Source organism: Amphiprion ocellaris, chromosome 24 (genome assembly GCF_022539595.1).
Source record: "Amphiprion ocellaris isolate individual 3 ecotype Okinawa chromosome 24, ASM2253959v1, whole genome shotgun sequence".
Lineage (NCBI taxonomy): Eukaryota > Metazoa > Chordata > Actinopteri > Pomacentridae > Amphiprion > Amphiprion ocellaris.
This window is the reverse complement of record NC_072789.1, coordinates 2,834,843-2,854,419: the sequence shown is the minus strand read 5'-3', so window position 1 is coordinate 2,854,419 and position 19,577 is coordinate 2,834,843. Positions and strand designations below refer to the sequence as shown.

The 19,577-nt window shown below is 38.7% G+C and overlaps 1 protein-coding gene across 13 annotated transcripts in view; it reads right to left on the bottom strand.

Moving 5' to 3' along the window:
* Nucleotides 1-19,577, bottom strand: part of dmd (dystrophin) — a 315,328-nt gene that overhangs the window by 81,515 nt on the left and 214,236 nt on the right. For 11 of the 13 annotated variants that reach the window (XM_055008380.1, XM_055008391.1, XM_055008386.1 and 8 more), the window contains 10 exons: nucleotides 18,394-18,564; nucleotides 16,406-16,432; nucleotides 10,892-11,014; nucleotides 9,744-9,916; nucleotides 8,897-9,035; nucleotides 6,092-6,267; nucleotides 4,894-5,041; nucleotides 2,856-2,981; nucleotides 598-747; nucleotides 387-485 (listed from right to left, as the gene is read on the bottom strand). In XM_055008380.1, coding sequence (XP_054864355.1) covers nucleotides 387-485; nucleotides 598-747; nucleotides 2,856-2,981; nucleotides 4,894-5,041; nucleotides 6,092-6,267; nucleotides 8,897-9,035; nucleotides 9,744-9,916; nucleotides 10,892-11,014; nucleotides 16,406-16,432; nucleotides 18,394-18,564 — 1,332 coding nt within the window. The remainder of the gene's footprint in view (nucleotides 1-386; nucleotides 486-597; nucleotides 748-2,855; nucleotides 2,982-4,893; nucleotides 5,042-6,091; nucleotides 6,268-8,896; nucleotides 9,036-9,743; nucleotides 9,917-10,891; nucleotides 11,015-16,405; nucleotides 16,433-18,393; nucleotides 18,565-19,577) is intronic. The other 2 variants (XM_055008382.1, XM_055008384.1) reach the window with 1 other exon arrangement.

Here is a 19,577-nt window from a genome sequence, read left to right as displayed (position 1 = left end):
ATACACAGAAACACACACAAACAGAAAGGTTTTATTTCTGATAGAGCAAGCTGAGGTGGAGAACGCTCAGCAGAATACAACCGTGTGTCCTATTTTCTGGCATGCATAATATGGACCTGATAGAATGTTTGCTGCAAAGCTAGTGGTGAGATGAAAGGGACACGATTTATTTCATTACCCTGGGGAATATGGCAGGAAAGCATATTTAGCAGTAAAAATGTCTTCTGAGCAATCACTCCTCATCATTATATTGTTTTAACAATTGATAAAAACAATGGATTTCATTTGATTCCACGTCTGTCATTACAGATACCTTCACAACGTACAGTAAACAGCAGCTAACAGAGAATACATGCCATGAGATTGATTGTGTTCCATTTCCTCACCATGATCGGTTGGCCGGGGGGAGTGTCCTTGAACAGCTGATCGGCTCGGTCCAAAACCGACTCCACTTCTGGATGCCTGACTTGTACTTCCTCGATGAGCTGGCAAAGCAAAGAGCAAAATAAAACTGCAAGAAGGCTTGAGATTTGGGGATCAAATGTTATGGTCACAGCGGTGTGTGTGTGTGTGTGTGTGTTGGTATGTGTGTCCTACTCTGGGTGGTGGATGCTCGGGGTTCTGCTCCAGCTTGGCTCTGGTGCTGGATGCCCAGGCCGACAGGTCACCCAGCTGACCCTGAAGTTTCTCCAGCTCCTTCAGAAGTCTCTCCATCTCCAGCTGACGCTCAGGCAGAGCTTTGGACACCTAAATGAACACAGTGATTAGTCAGAGAAACTGTACAGGGAAAACTTTGGATTTGTTGGGGTTCTCAGTTTAAAATTTGTACGGTCGTCACCTTACTGTGTGAAGTGCTATGAGATGGCGTGTTGTGAATTGGCACTATGCCGATAAAATTGAATTGAAGAACAAAATTAAACAAAATTTGAATGGGATTTATGTCCCTTTGGGAGGGTGGGTTATTTTTATTTATTAAAGTTATTTTTTGGCCTTTTTGCCTTTATTGTAGTGCACAGTGGAGAGAGAGACAGGAAACATGGGGAAAAGAGTGAGGCAAAGACATGTAGTAAATGGCCATGGGTCAGATTCACAGCCATGGCGGCTGCATTGGGGATTATAGCCCTTGTTTATGGGTTGCCTGCTCAACCTGTTGAGCTACAGGGCTGCCCCAGGGTGGGGTAACTTTAACATTACATCAGTGACTTTAATCCAGTTTGGAGCATATGTTACTTTCCTATCTTTAATCAAGAGCAGGATCTTTCAATTTGAGAGCATTATTATTACTCCGCAAAAGAGGAGGAGCCTCGGCAGAGTTATGTGACCATCACCGTTGGTTTGTCTGTCTGTTAGCAACACTACTCAAAAACAGACTAACAGATTTGGATGAAATCTTCAAGGAAGGTCAGAAATGACACAAGAACCAAATGATTAGATTTTGGCAGTGATGCAGCTTATAGTCTGGATCCACGGATTTGTTAAAGATTTCTGTATCATTGCGAGATAGCAGCACGGCATCACTGTGCCTGATGCTCAAACATGAACATTTGGCACCTCATTTACTCACATAATAGTAACATGCAAACTTCCTTGTAGAAAACACAAAATTCGTCTTTATATTTACAGGCTATGACTGCGCAGACAGAACAAGCTGAGAAAAACAACAGAAAGAAAGAAGAAAAAAACTGGAGAAGAAATGCGGGTTTGAAGCAAATCTTATTTTAGGATGCTAATTAACAACAGGCGGAGGGACTACTGATGGAAACTAGCTTTTCTGCTAACTCGGGTGCATTTACATTTGTTAAAATGTTGATTAATGTACATTGTCCTTTCTGAAAAACAAAGAAATAATAAATAAATAAATAAATAAAAGGTCTGTACAGTCAAAGGCCAAAAGTGTTGGGACAATCTTAGCGGCGGCTGATGAATCTCGACTTTTCTGAACTCGTAACGTTTAAATACAGGTTTTGCTTTTCTCAATACTTGTCGGTTTGACTGCAGAAGGACTGCACTTGACTACGCTACTTCAGCTGCCTGTTGACGATCAAATGATTGCGATCCGACTACAAATCCACCGCTGTGGACCACAAATTTTTAAAAGATTTCATCCGTCGGAAATGATCCAACGACTGAGCAGTCTTGGTAGAGCACCGTGCTCTCTGAGTGCTTTTCTTGTTTTTTTATTTTATGTTCAGAACTTGCTTTCCCTCCTCTTTTAGCTAGCCCATGCTCAAGTACAAACCTGTGTCTGTTCACATCACTTCAGTGAACTCTCAATATTTTTGCTCTTAGATTTTGGTCCACACTCTCGGCTCTTTGAAAAACAACCATGATGACAATGCCAGCTAAGACATCGACCGCTGAAATCAACTACGTGACTTTATTTTTTTGCTGCAATAGCCACACACAACAGTCACCCCAAAGCAAACAGATTTTTACTCTTCTACTGTTTAAATGGGTTCAGCAGATCGCTGCCAGCAGTATTTTATTGTAATGGAGCTTGTGTTCTTCAGATTAAACTGGCAGATTTTCAAGTGTTAATTAGGCTTAGTAAAAGCACACTGTTACGAGGCAACAAACAACTCATATTTGATCTGCTGAACACAGCAATGACCAATTTATGTTTTCTGCATTTGAGTGCACAAGCCGATAAGCGTACTTTAGGCCCATGCCATTTTGCTACGCAGCCGGTTGCATTTCCCACAGAAAAAGCAGTCATTCAATAATTTTGTGAAAATCTGTGGTAAACACATCTGGAACTTGATTCAGATTTTTTTAAACGCACTGAACCGCCATGGAAGTGTGCTTCAAAGGAGCTAGAGCGCTGAGCAACAGTATTCATAGAGCCAGCAGCTGACCTGAGACCAGCGAGTGTTGATGATCCTGATGTCTTTCTGTCTGTCAGCAGGAAGTGTTATCTGTTTGTGTCTGGAGTTCAGATCCTCTACTGCTGCCTTCTTGGCTGGAAGCTCCTCCACGTGTGCCTGATAGAAACACACACACACACACACACACGCACACACACACACACACACACACACACACACACACACACACACACACACACACACACAGCAGATGGAAACAATACAGCTGTCAAGGTTAAACTTCAGAGTAAAAGATAATAGAATCTCAGTGGAAACCATAATATGAAACCACAATAGCATGTAAGTACATACAAACAGTTTCTTATAGTTGGGTGTAATAATAATGAGCTGGATGCCATTTAGACTATGATGGTATATGATAATATATATACATACACTACCAGTCAAAAGTTTGGACACACCTTCTCATTCAATGCTTTTTATTTATTTGTATTATTTTCTACATCGTAGATTAATACCAAAAATGAACGCTTTTTTGTTTACAACATAATTCCATATGTTCTTTTATCCTCCTCAGACCCGAGCTTTGGTTGGGTGGTTGGGCTTGCATTTTAGATTTCTTGTAGTTATCTGGGATAAGGAGTAATAACTGACAAATATAACAATTGGACAATATCTAATATCTGATTATTAGATTTATTATATTTTATTTATATCATATTAATATATTTATATTGTTCTTCTTACTCTTGTTATTTTTATTATTAAAACTATTATTGATGTTACTTTATTATGAACAATACACTCTTTTTTGAAAAAAACAATAAAAAAACACTGACGTCCACATATGTGGACACGAGGTCTTAGGAAGTTACAGTTTTAATGTCTTCAGTATTTATCGACACTGTATAAAATAATTAAATAAAAACCATTTAATGAGAAAGTGTGTCCAAACTTTTGACTGGTAGTGTATGTACACTACCAGTCAAAAGTTTGGAGAGATGTGAAACAACCTCTTTTGTTTGCAGTGAGGGCTGAATTTATCTGCACCTGAGTTTAAAACTGGGACAACCATATAATGAGATTGTTGTAAAGAGAATGAGTCATTGTTTACACTACCGTTCAAAAGTTTGGGGTCACTTAGAAATGTCTTTATTTTTGAAAGAAAAGCAGTTTTTTTCATTGAAGATAACACTAAATGAATGATAAATCCAGTCTAGACTTTGTTAATGTGGTAAATGACTATTGTAGCTGGAAACAGCTGATTAGTTATTTTTTTGGTCATCTTTCGCTTTATATGACAGGAAAGTGAAGAGGCAGACAGGAAAGCAGGGAAAAGAATGGGGGGAAGACCTGCAGCAAAGGGCCATGAGCTGGAATTGAACCCCAGTCGCTGTGTCAGGGAGTATAACCCCTGTCCATCGGTCACCTGCTCAACCTGTTGAGCTATCTGGGTGCCCAAAATGGCTGATTTTTAATGGAATATCTCCATAGAGGTACAGAGGAACATTTCCAGCAACCATCACTCCTGTGTTCTAATGCTACATTGTGTTAGCTAATGGTGTTGAAAGGCTCATTGATGATTAGAAAACCCTTGTGCAGTTATGTTAGCACATGGATAAAAGTGGGAGTTTTACTGGAAAACATGAAATTATCTGGAGGACCCCAAACTTTTGAATGGCGGTGTATATAAAATCAGTCATAGGTAATAGGGTCATGTTGATTTTTGAGCCGTTTTCTCCGCACTAATGTTTGAGTGCCATAACTTGATGCTAAATAATGTGGCTACAGTCCTGACATTTTATAGGCTCATTGATAAAATAATACAAACCAATCATATGATGTATTATTTCTCAAGTTATACCAATTCAAACATTGCCACAAAAACTGACATGATCCCATCCTCTTTTAAGAACTTTAAACTCAAAAATTAACGTCACCTGTGACCCCAGATTTTACAGATGGTCAACTCAATCAATATCCACCAGTTAGGATGGTCGGGAGGCATTCAAAGTGAGGCAGAATGAAGCACATATAAAACAGCCGCTGTGTTCTGTCTTAACGGTACCTGGACTTTAGGTAGAGTTTCTCGGATGTGCTGTGGGTCTGCAGGCTGCACTGGGATGGCCAGCACACCCTCTGCCCTGTCCAACCAGCCCAGCATGGCATCCATGTCCTCCTGCATCTCTACTGCTGCTGTACGCGCCTCTGCAGACCTGCAGGACAAAGGAGTTGATGCACAAACAAAACCAAACACATAAAAAACATATAGAACATTCCTATCCTCTGGCCAATCATGTCTCATTATTCCACTGATTTACAGGTGGTGGAAACATGGAATGCAACCCCGCAATGTGCGAGGAAAAGCAAGGAAAAAGACAAGGCACTGCAGAATTGAAACTGTGGCTCACTGATGATTAGAAAACTCGTGTGCAGTTATGTTAGTACGTGAAAAAGAGAACTAATGTATAGCCATGGTTGTTCTCATTTTTGAGAATGCTGCAGCTAAATATAAATGAGCGTTTAGTTGGGATATGTAATGGAAATCAATGCTTAATTCAAAGATAGGACGGGTAAAAAGTTCAATATGTCCTCCAGTCTTTAATTCTTGCAAGAATTCTTTAACTCTGCAATGATACAAGTAAAACCAAACACCCTTTACCCAACACTACAAAGCACAAACAAATCTGTCCAGTGTGACAAAATTGCTCAAACCACTGCACCTGACATTAACCAGGTGTGTTTTTCCTCCTGCCACCAGTTTTATGTTCTATTATCATCTATTTTTAGATGAAAATATAGGTTTTATTTTATTTTCTGTTTGCACTACCGTTCAAATGTTTGGGGTCACTTAGAAATATCCTTATTTTTGAAAGAAAAGCAGCTTTTATTAATGAAGATAATGTTAAATTAATCAGAAATACAGCCTAGACATTGTTAATGTGGTAAATGACTATTGTAGCTGGAAATGTTTCATGGAATATCTCCATAGGGGTACAGAGGAACATTTCCAGCAACCATCACTCCTGTGTTCTAATGCTACATTGTGTTAGCTAATGGTGTTGAAAGGCTCATTGATGATTAGAAAACCCTTGTGCAGTTATGTTAGCACATGGAGAAAAGTGTAAATTGTCTGGATGACCCCAAACTTTTGAACGGTCGTGTAAGTACGGTGTCAGTAAATAAAAGAGGAGGGTCAAATTGTAATGTTGGCACCTAAAAACACTGATACATACTTTAATCCACACACACAGACACACACAGACCTCCTCTTGCGCTCGTTCAGCTGCTGGCAGACGTTGGTCCACCGAGTCTTGAGTAACTTGAGCTGTGTTCGCAGCTGCAGGGCGTCGTCTGGTGTGCTTAACTGGCCGATCTCCTCTCCTGCAGAGATCACTCTACCCAGCACCACTTCCTGCATGGGTATGGCCTCCATCAAGTCCTGTGTACGCATATACACACACAAAAAATGGTTGATTAGCTTCTTCACTGGTTGGTTTTGTGTTTTATTTAATCCTAAATGCCACTAATGACACATTGAACACACGAGGTTGGGTGTGACAGCCAATGATTCTATAATTTGACGATGAATACTTAATAAAATGCATTTCAACAGGAAGTAATTTTGTTTATTTGGTTGTAGCTACATATTTAACGCACAGATACACATTTGAACTTGGTTTATGGTTTCTATCCAGGTTGTTTTCTCCTGACTAGATCCTTGCTTGTGTTGTATCTACTCTCAGTGGCTTTGGATGAAGGCATCTGCTGAATGAAGAATTGTGGCATTGTAGAGACAAAGTAGCTGCATACAATGTAATATAAAAAAAAACTGTCTGCAGGCTCGCAAACAACCCATGCAATGATAGATGCAAAAGCAAGCAAATTAGTATTTTCTCTTTATAACAGCACTGTTGTGTCACTATTATTGTGGATAAACATAGACACAATGGTGAAGCTACAAAAGCCTTTTGTCAAGACAACAATCACCGGATTAGTTTATGCACAGAAGTAGTTTTCAAGGACAAATTTAAACTTGGGAATTCATAAGATCTCACTGACAATCTCTATATGTAAGCTTTGTGAAATAACAATACGGCAGGGGTGGGCAAACTTTTTGGCTCAGGGGCCACATTGAGTTTTGAAATTTGACAGATGGGCCAGGCCAGCATCAGATGGATGGAAATTGTGCAAACTAATATGAATTACATGTTAAAGACATCACTGACAAAGTAAAGAATACTCGCATTCAGTTTCAGTGGGAACAGTGTTGTTGGCTAGAAGTGATTGTACATGTTTAACAAGGGAATAGTGCACTGCCAGTCACAAGTTTTAGAACGCCCCAATTTTTCCATTTTTTATTGAAATTCAAGTCATTCAAGTTCATTGAATAGCTTGAAATGGTACAAAGGTAAGTGGTGAACTGCCAGAGGTTTACCAAAGGCAAAATAAATTGTGTCCAGAATAACACAAAATAGTGGTCGTAGTAAGAAGTTTCAGCTTCAACTTGAAAATCTGCCCAAAACAATTTGAATTGTGGCCAGAATGACACAAAATCTGTCTAAAACAACCTAAAATGTGGCTAAAATGACTAAAAAAATATTTAAAATCGGTCTTAAACAGCTTAAAACCTTTTCAAAATGACAAAGTTTGTCAAAACGACTAAAAATGACTCAAAACTTCACCAAAATGACTTACAATCCACCAAAAACAAAACAAATTGTGGCCAGAATAACACAAAATGTGTAGAAAACAATCTAAAATGTGGCCGAAATGACAAAACATGTCCAAAATTAATAAAAATCCTCCAAAATGACTTAAAATGCGGCCAAAATGACACAAAAACCTGTCCAAAATGACTAAAAATCTGTATCAAACAAGCTAAATGTGGGTAAAATGACAAAACGTAAGTCACAACAGAATTGGAAGACAAGTTTCTGAGAGTCAACAGCTTGAAGCACAGCCTAATAGTCAGTCGGAGTAAGAAGTCTGCGTTTAACTGTGAAGAGAAGACTTGGAGTTGCAGCAGAAAGCCGTTGCTAAGACGTCAGAATGAGAAGAGGCTTGTCTGGGCCATGAAACACCACCAATGGACTACTGAAGGCTGGAAGAAGGTATTATGGACTGCTGGATCAAAATTTGAAATATTTGGTTCATCATCAGGACTTTTGTACATCGTCTAGTCGGAGAAAGGATGGTTCCCGAGTGTGACATCAAGTGTCAAACATGGAGGAGAAGTGTGATGGTCTGGGACTGTTCTGCTGGATCCAGGGTCAGAGAGGAACCCTGAACCAAAACGGCAACAGAAGAAGACGTAGATATGACCTACTGTGCATGTATGAAATAGAGTCGTCCATGTGGACCCTCGCAGAATTCCACGTCTGATGTCCGTGTGTAGATGTGTGTGTGTGTGTGTGTGTGTGTTGTGTAGGGGTTAACGATTAGATTGGCATTCAGATGGCAGCTTGTGCTTTGAGGTGCCAGATGTTCCTCCATCTTTGCACAAACAAACACACTGGCTGCTGCATCTTTGTTGAGGTGGACATTGAGAGCTGATCACAGCAGCTCAAAGTGGACTGAGCATGTCTGATGATGCAAACAAACACACACACACACACCACACACACTAAATACCAACTGCTGAACAACCCGTTATATCTTTTATCTAATCAGGGAAATAGTACAAGTCTTTTGGTTGCCCTTCAGTTTTAGCTTTTGTTGTAGATGGAACATTGAAATGTCACATTTGATAATTTTATTCCATAAGTCATGTTGTGTTTGTATCCAAACACTCTCAGACACTCACTGCTTTTTCCTCTTAACATCTGTCAGCTGTGTGTGTTTATGTGTATGCTGTTGATTTCAGATGAAAACCAGCACTAGCACAAAGAAAGCTAATGACAAGTTAGGGTGTTATGGGTTTTATGTGATGGGATGTTGCCATTTTATTTTATGGATTATTAGGATCCGAGCACCAAATGGTGATTTGTACAGAAATGCTTGCGTGTGTGTGCGTGTGTGTGTGTGCGTGTGTGTGCGTGTGTGTGCGTGTGTGTGCGTGTGTGTGTTACCCGGAGGTGTTGTCGATGTGTCGCTGGATCCTCAGTCTCTGCCAGTTTCAAAGTGCTCTCAGCCTCTTTCAACCACCCCTCCACAGCCTTCTGATCTGAAACCAACTTCTGCCACTTTGAGTTGCAGTCCTGCCAGCGCCTTGAGACACACAAAACACAACAAATTTCTCATGAAAAAAAACAAAATTAAACTGACTACGATTCAATTCTGAGTAGCACACAATTGCTTCCTTATTATGTTGAGCGACTAACCATCAAAATAAAGATGAAGTCGCACTAATATTTTGTTGGACCACCTTTAGCTTTGAGTATGTGGCATCGTTTCGATAAGCTTCTGCAATGTCACAGCGTTTATTTCTGTCCAGAGCTGGATTAGTTTTTCACCAAGATCTTGTATTGATGATGGACAAAGTCTTCTCCAGCACATCCCAAAGATTCACAGTGGGGCTGAGGTCTGGACTCTGTGGAGGACAATCCATCTCATGCTCCCTGATCCACTCATTCTCTTAACCAGTAAGTTGGCGTTCTGTGAGAGCTGACAGCTTCTGAGTTGTGCTCAGCTTGAATGTCAGCAGGAAACCACTCTAGGCCTTTGGATGTGCTGCTGATGACATGAAATGTCCTCTTATAGACCCTGGAATACAATGAAGCTGAAGCAGGTCAAATAGGACATAAAATATTATGGAATCAGCTGCATTTTTTGTCGTGTTCATTGTATTCTTCAGGTAAAATACCTTTAATGGTACGAGGCATTGAAATGAACAAGAAATTGAAGAAAACAAGGCTGGTCCAACCAGTTTTTATGACTGTATATATATATGTTTGTGTGTGCCACCCCCATCCTTACTTCAGTCTGTCCAGGTAGAGCTTGTTCAGTTTGTCCCAGTTGGTGCTGAGGAGGGTGGCTGTCTCCTGGATTCTCTGGCAGCTCAAAGGCCGAGCGCCCAACAGCATCTCCTCCCTGTGGGCCAGCGCTCCCTCTACTGGGCCTCGCAGCTTGTCGATGTTTTCTTTCACCTCCTGCATATGAGGAGGAGACACGGTTGGTTACAAGGGCTTCTAAGCAGACTGCTCAGTTTGAACATATTTCAAATTATCACCCAGTCATTCCCACTTAACACATTATCGCTACCAATTTCATGTTTTCATACACTCAATTTAATTAATAAGCAACTTGTAGATAAATGTTCGCAAACTACTGCAGAAAAGGAGTTTATCTTAATGAAGTGCCTGGGATCTTTGTTGCATTGCATTTCAGTTATTTATTTGTAAAACAAACAAAAAACAATACCTACTACTGCTGTTTGATATGGCAGACATTTTAAATATATATGACATTTATGAGTGCATTTTTTTTTTTGAAACGTTTGAATATTTTCCAAACCCTGGTGCTTTCTAACATCCCTGAGCTTTTATTCTGATAGTCTAACATACTTCAAAGCACCCAAAGCAGACTTTATTATTATTATTATTATTATTACTATTACATGTAAAATTCCTCCTGTTAGGGAATCGGGCCTTTATTATGAAAATCCAGGCTATGCTGGAGCTTTTCTAAAGCTCTTGTTGCATAATATATAGAATTATTTTGAAGTTAGCAATGCTGTGTCACTCAATAACTATAAAAAATGGTCAGGTTATTGAAAAGCTCCTAGTAACATCCAAGAAGTCTTATTTTGATAGTCTAGCATACTTCAAACAATCCTGGTAACACTTCATTATTAATATAATATTTCCATGGTAACAGCAATATATTAAATATCTCAGAACAGGAAAACAAATCTCAACAAGCAAGGGATCAAGATAATGTTTTTTGTCTCATTCACAGTAATATATTAATTCTAAGCCTGTTGTGTGTGTGTGTGTGTGTGTGTGTGTGTGTGTGTGTGTGTGTGTGTGTGTGTGTGTGTGCGCATAGTTCATAGGTTGCTTGTTCACAGTGTTATTTCCACATGAATGTAGACTTTCAGACAGAAACTCCACAGCGGTGCTGACCTTCAGGCAGTGCTCCTGCTGAGGCAGGTTATAATAAGCTGCAGGCCAGTATTCAGGAGAGTTCAGCTTGAAGTCCGTGTCTGACACCGAACGCAGCAACGCCTGCAGCTCTGTCAGGTATTCCTGGTTTCACAGAAGCAGAAGAAGGCAACAAACAAAGCAGAGAGAAAGATCAGATCAGAACTGAAGGACTAGAATACCATGACTGCATCAATAAAGTATCATGCTTCTCTAACCAGGCAACATATCAAAGCAAAGCACATTTTTGGCTGATTGAAGGAACCAACCTGGGACTTCAGTTAGACTCATTTTTTAAAAAGAATATATAAATATATGAGAAAAACTTGTAAACATTGATAAATAAAACCCCAGATTGTTTCAGGGCTGTCAGATGCCATGTGATTTCTCACTGTGTGCAGAAAAATCCTCTTCAAATCCAGTATCAATCCCTATTGTAAATCAGATGGTGCCAACTTGCTTTTAATTTATTCATTTCTTTGATTACAAGTGACAGGAACTCTCCATCTCCCCACACCCTGAGGCACAATAGTGGAAATCAGCACGGCAAATGAAGCTTGTCTTTACAGAGCAGAGATACTGGGAGATTTCAACTCATTGTTATGTTTGTGTCAACTGGGCAATCACTCCACTCTGTTAAAGTAGCCCAAAAACATCTTACACATTAGCATTATTAGCAGCCTTAGCGGAAGTTAACCCTCCTGTTGTCTTCATTTACAGGCACCAAAAAATATTGTTTCCTTGTCTGAAAAAAATCCACAAAATTCAGCACAAAAATTCCCCAAATTTCTGAAAATTTGCAAAACCTTCAGGAAGAAAATTCCAATAATTCCTTAAAAGTTTCCCTGAAAAGTTTTATTTTTTAAAAAAATCCCCCAAATTTGGCAAGAAAATTCTTGTAAATACTTTCAAAAAATGAGTAAAAATCTTCCAAAAAAATCCTAAAAATATCTAAAATGATTACATATATAACAGTAAAACTTCTAATATTTTCTTTAAGAACATTCACATAAAAATCAACCAAAATCCAGCGAATTTCGCTGGATTTTGGTTGATTTTTTTCTGAATGTTCTTAAGAAACATTTTTAACATTTTTTTTCCACCAAAAAATGTTCAAAGATTTCCCAAAAATATTGAAAATGTGGACATCAGAAGTTTTACTGTGAAAATGTTTCCCCCCACATTTTTTAAAACTTTAAAACGGGCCACTTTTGACCCGCAGGACGACACCAGGGTTAACGATCGCTGCTGCCCTTTAGTGGACAGTCAGCTCTGAGGAGACTACTAGCTCATTTACTATCCTTTGCAGGAACCTCACTGTTCTGTGTCATCTTTCCCAACTACCTTCCCTACAGCTGAATCATTAAAGGGTACTTGGGCCATACTTTCTGACTTTTAGTTCCTCACATTGGTCAGGAGCTAAAAGTCATTCCCATAATGCAGCTTGATAGCTCTTATTTTTCAAAGCTTCTTCACCTTCACCACATCTTTTGACGGGTATAAATGTGATATAAAAGGAAGGGCAGAGTTTCAATCCACCAGTTTCTCTGCTTCTATTACCAATGTGTTTGCTGCAGATTAAGACATCCATCACACTGGGTTGTTGTCGTTCTTACTGTTTTCATCATTACTATTAGCATCATTAGCAAAAACCATTGAATACACTATCGTCCAAAAGTTTGGGGTCACTTAGAAATGTCCTTATTTCTGAAAGAAAAGCGTTTTTTTTCAATGAAAATAACATTAAATGAATCAGAAATATAGTCTAGACATTGTTAATGTGGAAAATGACTATTCTAGTTGGAATTTTTTTATGGAATAGCTACATAGAGGAAAAATGAGCCCACAGTGAGGTGAGAGTCAGGTTTACTGATGTCAGGAGAAGTGACACCGACAGAGCAGCAGTACATGCAAGCAACACGAGTATCAGTTCTGAGGTTTCTAGACTCATTGATGATCAGAAAACCCTTGTGCAATTATGTTAGCACGTGAATAAAAGTGTGAGTTTTCATGGAACACATGAAATTGTCTGGGTGACCCCAAACTTTTGAACAGTAGTGTACACACACTCAGGGCAACCACATGTCTGAAAACTGAATTTGACAAGCAAATTAACTTGATATGCAGCTACTTATTGGTCCACATGGGTGACAATGAACGACAAACTTCAGTCCATGTTTCCAACTTAATCTCAGAAGTTCTTCAAATGCTCCGAGTATTCCAGTTCCATGACAAGTGGATCATTTGATGGACCTTGTGGTGAGATTGTTTAAAGGATAACTTCACCTTTTTTCTGTAAGTCTGTCTTAAAAAAATCCACTCATGCTCTGGTGTGACATCAGCTTGAAGAGTAAAGGTAAATACAGGATCTAATATCTTACATTAAATGTTAAATAGTGTTGTTTATTCATAGTTCGAGGTCTTTTTGAGGTCTTTTGTCTCACTAAACCTCCACAAATGCAAAGCAGAGATGATCTAAATGTGAAAGTTGAAGCCACATAGTCGCTTCTTGTTGCACAGAACAAGAACTGATCTCTTAAATTAACCTTCTAAACACCAAAACTTCCTTTACCTTTAAAAAAATCACCCAAATTACAGCATTTCTCAGAGCTGCAAACTGAAGAAAAAAATTCAAAAAGAAAGAATTTTCAGTTTTCCAATTTTTTAACAGTCAAAATATCATCTGTAACATGCAGTTCTGTGTAGAAAATTACCCATATCAAAAATTAAAGTCAGGATATTTCAGCGAAATCACCTTATTCTACATATCTTCATTTTAAAAAAGTAAATTCTGTGAAAAACTAAACTATCTATACACAAGTATGGAAACAAATTAAAAAATAAGCATTTAAAACTACCTCTAAGATGTGAAGCCCCCATTTTTTCTAGTTTTTCTAGTATAAATGTGACACTGCTTGGAATTCAGAGGGTTAAAGTCGTTGTTTGGTTGTTCAGAGGGACCTTTTCACAGCAAGTGCACACATGAAAACAATAATTCTCTCAGTGTGTATAAAGGCAGGTAAGCACAGATTTGTAAAAAAGTGAAGTTATCCTTTAAAGCTGACGAAAGATTGAGGTCAATGTGAATGTTTAGACTCATATAAACCCAGTGTGAGAGACCTTGCACATTATTATCTCTCATTTGTTGACTCACATTCAAAGTAAAAGCACCTGTGAACACTAAATACACACAGAAACACCTGCTAATACACTGAATTTTCCAGTTCAGTTCAGGTTGTGTACATGTTTGTGTAAGTGGGAGTCGACATGAGAGCAGAGCAGATGTAAATGATGGGAGGGAAAGGCTGAAACCACAGGCTGTGAATTTAATTGGCAATGAAGACAACAAAAGTGTCTGCTACTGTGGGAAAACGATGTTAAGTTCCCGGGTCAGAGGGTCGCTAATGAGTTTGGCTGAAGTCTTTGTGTAGACTGACTGATCGGTACTTCCTGTCAGCAAACACACATCTCGTTTCTGCATCTGAATCAGTGTAAATGTGTCGATTCCACCATTCTTTCACATACAAAGGTAGTTTTCTGAAGATTCAGGGCTTAAATTCATGTCCATTGATAATGTTTAAGCCAGGAAATAGATCAATAAGTGTCCCGCTCTCATCATCTGGTCAACTTTGCTCTTTGTTCTGAGTTCAGCTTGGACAGAATAACCATCTAGAACCTGTAGCAGCCCTACAGTATGCCGGGATGATTTAATGACTAAACCTGCGCTGATGGAGTGGCAATTTTCTGTTAGCTCCTTTCCTTCATTTAGGATTCTACAGCTATTTCACTATTTTTTTAGTAACAAAAACAACTATTATTTGCCATTTTTGTCACTATATTTACTGAATTTAACACTATAGGGTCAATTATTTTCATGAAAACACCTCAAATCTGACTGGATTAAAACTAATTTAAGAACAAATGAACTTTTAATTTGAAAATTTTAGTGTCCACAGTGACATAAGGACATATGCAGGAAGTTATTGTAAGAATCATCCAATCATGATCAGAAGAAATGATATCTGTTCTATCCTCACAATGCTCAAAAAACTGATTTTAAGTTTGGAAAGAGACTCAAGCTGCTGTATTCATACTCAAAATATCTAACGTCCTGGTCGACATGAAGCTTTCTTTGAGTAAAGCCACACAGAATTCCCAAAGTACTTCCTACTTTGTCCTGTGTTTAACCCTTTGATGCCCAACATGGGATAAAAGACACCCATATTATATGGAACATCATTCAATATTTTTTATTTTCATGACTATTTACATTGTAGATTCTCACTGAAGGCATCAAACCGATGAAGCAAGATATATGGAATTATGTAGCAACAAACAATGGTGAAATAACTCCAAATATGTTTTATATTTTAGATTCCCCAAAGCAGCCACCCTTTACTTTGATTACTGCTCATCAAACCCTTGGCCTTCTGTCAATGAGCTTCATGAGGTAGTCACCTGAAATGGTTTTCACCTCACAGGTGTGCCTTGTCAATGTTAATTTGTGGAATTTCTTGCCTTCTTAATGGGGTTGGGACCATCAGTTGTGTTGTGCAGAAGTCAGGTTGGTCCACAGCTGACAGCCCTATTTGACAACTGTTAGAATCCATATTATGGCAAGAACCAATCAGCTAAGTGGAGAGAAACGACAGTCCATCATTACTTTATGAACTGAAGGTCAGTCAGTCTGGAAAATTGCAAAAACTTTGAATGTATCCCCAGTGTATCGCCAAAACCATCCAGCGCCACAATCATTGTTGGACCATCATTTATTTTTCAACAGGACAACGACCCAACCACACCTTCAGGCTGTGGAAGGACAATCTGACCAATAAGGAGATGATGGAGTGCTGCTTAGGTCACCTGACCTAAACCCAATCCAGATAGTTTGGGATGAGATGGACCACAGAGTGAAGGCAAAAGGACCAACAAGAGCTCAGCATCTCTGGAACTCCTTCAAAACTGTTGGAGAACCATTTCAGGTGACTACCTCATGAAGCTCATCCAGAGAATGCTAAGAGTGTGCAAAGCAGTAATCAAAACAAAGGGTGGCTATTTTGAAGAATCTAAAATCTAAAACATGTTTTGATATATTTTTTGTTTACTGCATAATTGCATATGTGTTCATTCATAGTCATGAAAATAAAGAAAAAACATGAAATGAGAAGGTGTTTCCAAACTTCTGACTGGTAGCGTACATATAGGGAGTGGCCACACGAGTTGAGAGGCTATAGCATGAAGTGCTCCTCAGTCCTGACAATTACTACAATTACTGCTCAAGTCTCCTTGAGCAAAGAACCATGGAGCCGCTCAGTAATCGTTTTCCAAGTTTACTGTACATTGGTGAGAAAGAGAAAATGCCACTAATTATGACTGGTTTCGGTGCACCTGAAGAGATGCATTGTTGGAACAGATCTGATGTGTATTTGTCCAAGCTGACACCATGTGGCTGTAAGTGCATGTAGTGGACTTGTGACTGGTACACAGGATACATACATCTTCAGTGATGGGCAGATCAGGGAACTGCCAGGATGGAAAGTGATCGCATGCAGTGACACAGAGCCAGACAGAACAACCCATGAGATTCAGACATGTGAGTAACGCCTCACATGTGCATGTAATGAAAATGTAGCAAAGAAAACAAAAAGCAACTTTTTTCCTTTTTGGGGAAACAATCTCATTCAGATTTAAAGTCACTTATAGTACTCTATAATATTTGGAGATTCAGTAGGGTCCTAACATTTTAGAAAGTAGTTCAAAAAACATTTATAGGATAAAGAGGAAGAAATTTATCTAGTCCAGATTCTATAAGGCCATTTAAATCTTTGTTGCTCTAGTATAGGATTCACTAAAGTATAGGAGGCATTCTATATTTTTCTTTTTGCCAATAAATCCCATGTAATACTCTTTACTTTGGACCAAAGTGTTCAGTTGTTGTCCACAAACATGCTGAGTGGCATGTTACTTCATTATCAAGAACATTTTGTGCTCATTTTGTGCCTCTTTTTACAGAGTTTGGGTCAGTTTTTGGTCTTTTATGTGTCTTTGTGGTTGTTTTGTGTCTGTTTGCACTGATTCCTGTTCATTTAGTGTCTCTTTTAGGTCAGACTAAATTCCATGCACATCTTCGTACGGTTCAAAGACAGCATTACATGTGGATTAATCCGCTGCTAAAAGTAGGGGTACCTATAGGGGTACATTGGAACATTTCCAGCAACCATCACTCCTGTGTTCTAATGCTACATTGTGTTAGCTAATGGTGTTGAAAGGCTCATTGATGATTAGAAAACCCTTGTGCAGTTATGTTAAAAGTGTGAGTTTAAACTTTTGAACAGTAGTGTATGTTGTATATATTAAAATGTCCACTCACTTGAGTCCAGTATATTTCTCTACCATTATTTGCTTCATTATATAAAGTTAGATGAGAAGACTGCAACCACTCATAGCTGCCAGTAGCAGGTGTTTGAAGCCTCCTATTTGCAATGAAGTCTCTTTGTAGCATCATGGTTACTCAGTTATGTTGCTGCTAACACTTAGCGCCATAGTTGGGGTCGGCCATTTTATAAAACCTTGGACAGGACCAGTTTTCCTGTTTCTAATTTTTTTCTGAGCTTAGCTAACTAGCAGCTAGCTCTAGATTTATACTTAACACGAGAGTAGCATCATTAGCCTCAGTTAAATAGCAAACTATTCCTTTAGATGAATAAATCCTACCTATACCTAACAGGCACAGGTTTTATGATTTGTGTTATAGTATAAAATGTAGAAATAATTTTTGTTTTTTCTTTTAAATTTTTAAGCTTTTCCAACAGATTTGACACTAATGTTGGAAACCAGTGTTATACATACTTACAGACACTCACACACTGCCATGTAACCCTCGTGTCATCCTGCGGGTCAAAATTGACCCATTTTTAAGCTTGAAAATGTGGGAAAAAAATATTTTCACAGTAAAATTTCTGATGTCCACATTTTTGGGAAATCTTTGAACATTTTTTGGTGGAAAAAGAAATGTTAAAAATGTTTCTTAAGAACATTCACAAAAAAAATCTACCAAAATCCAGCAAATTTCGCTGGATTTTGGTTGATTTTTATGTGAACGTTCTTAAAGAAAATATTAGTTTTACTGATATACATGTAATCATTTTAGATATTTTTAGGATTTTTTTGGAAGATTTTTACTCATTTTTTGGAAAATATTTACAAGAATTTTCTTGCCAAATTTGGGTGATTTTTTTTAAATATTTAAGGAATTATTGGAATTTTCTTCCTGAAGGTTTTGCAAATTTTCAGAAATTTGGGGAATTTTTTTTGCTAAATTTTTTGGTATTTTTCAGACAAGGAAACAATATTTTTTGGTGGCCGTAAATGAGGACAACAGGAGGGTATAAGAGCTGAGAGGGTTAGTTCTCTAAGCCTGTCTAGTTAGTGTCGTATTTTCTGTTAGTATTGCAGGTACAGAGGTCATGCCTACTGAAACTCACACATTGTCTTTTGAAGGGTATGAACTTGCCCTCCACCTCAACCCAGCGTGTGTTGAGCTGGAGTTGGCGGGGCTCCACTAGATTGGCGGCTCCCCCCTCTGAGAGCTGATTGGCTAAGCCCTGCACCTCCTTAAGCTCCTCCTTCTTCTTGTCGAACTCTGAGCCAATTTCCTATTGGACAAAATCAACCGGGAAGGTCACTTACTACTGGCTGGGGCTCAGGTGAAGCACACAGAGGCATGTGGATGTGCCCAAAAACACATTCTCACACACACACACACACACACACACACACACACATATATCCACACAGGAACAATTAATCCAGAATATTAAAAAAAAAAAAAAAAAATTAAAACATCACACTCATTTACCCACTAGCAGTAACAGGACAATATAAAAGGATAAAAGGATCATGTTTGTCAGTCTCAAACATAAACACACACACACACAAGGAATTCATATCCATACTTGTCTATAGCTCCATTTAAACAATCCATTAAAATAAATAAATAAAAATAAGAAAGTGGTGCTTTAGTTAGGAGGCAGCCGTAAGACTTTATTTACACAGAGACAGAGAACAATCACTGGCCAGTACAGACGACTGTGTGTGAACTGGGCTGAAAAGAAGCAGAGAGCTGTATGGACAGACTGAAAGACAGATGGACGGACAGACAGACAGACGGACAGACAGGCTGTGTGGAATCTCAGTTGCTGCAACGACAGGTGAGTCAGAGGCGAGCGGGTAAGGCGTCCGCTTAGCGAAATGTCATAGTGATCATCTGAAAGTGAAAGACACACATAGAGTCAGAGGAGAGGCAGGAAAAAAGAAAAGACGGGGTCCATCCATGCTTTCTCTGGAAAATCTGTCCAATTGGACTTTAAAGGGGCTGCACTAATGCTGAATGTAGCATTTTGAAAAGAGCAATAAATGATAATATTCTGGTGATACTGTCTTGGTTGATAGTGTGTCTGGAGGCAAAGACAATCCAAGATTTCATCAGTATGTAATATTTACTGTATGCTGAGTTCTAGTTTTTCAAGCCATGCAGTTTTAAATATTTTAAAATTTTGAAAAAATATAGAATAAATCAGAGGTGTCAAACATACGGCCTGATGACTTTGCAAAATGTGAAAATTCCAGAGATGACATTAACTGCAATTTTTTGATTAAAGTAACTGGG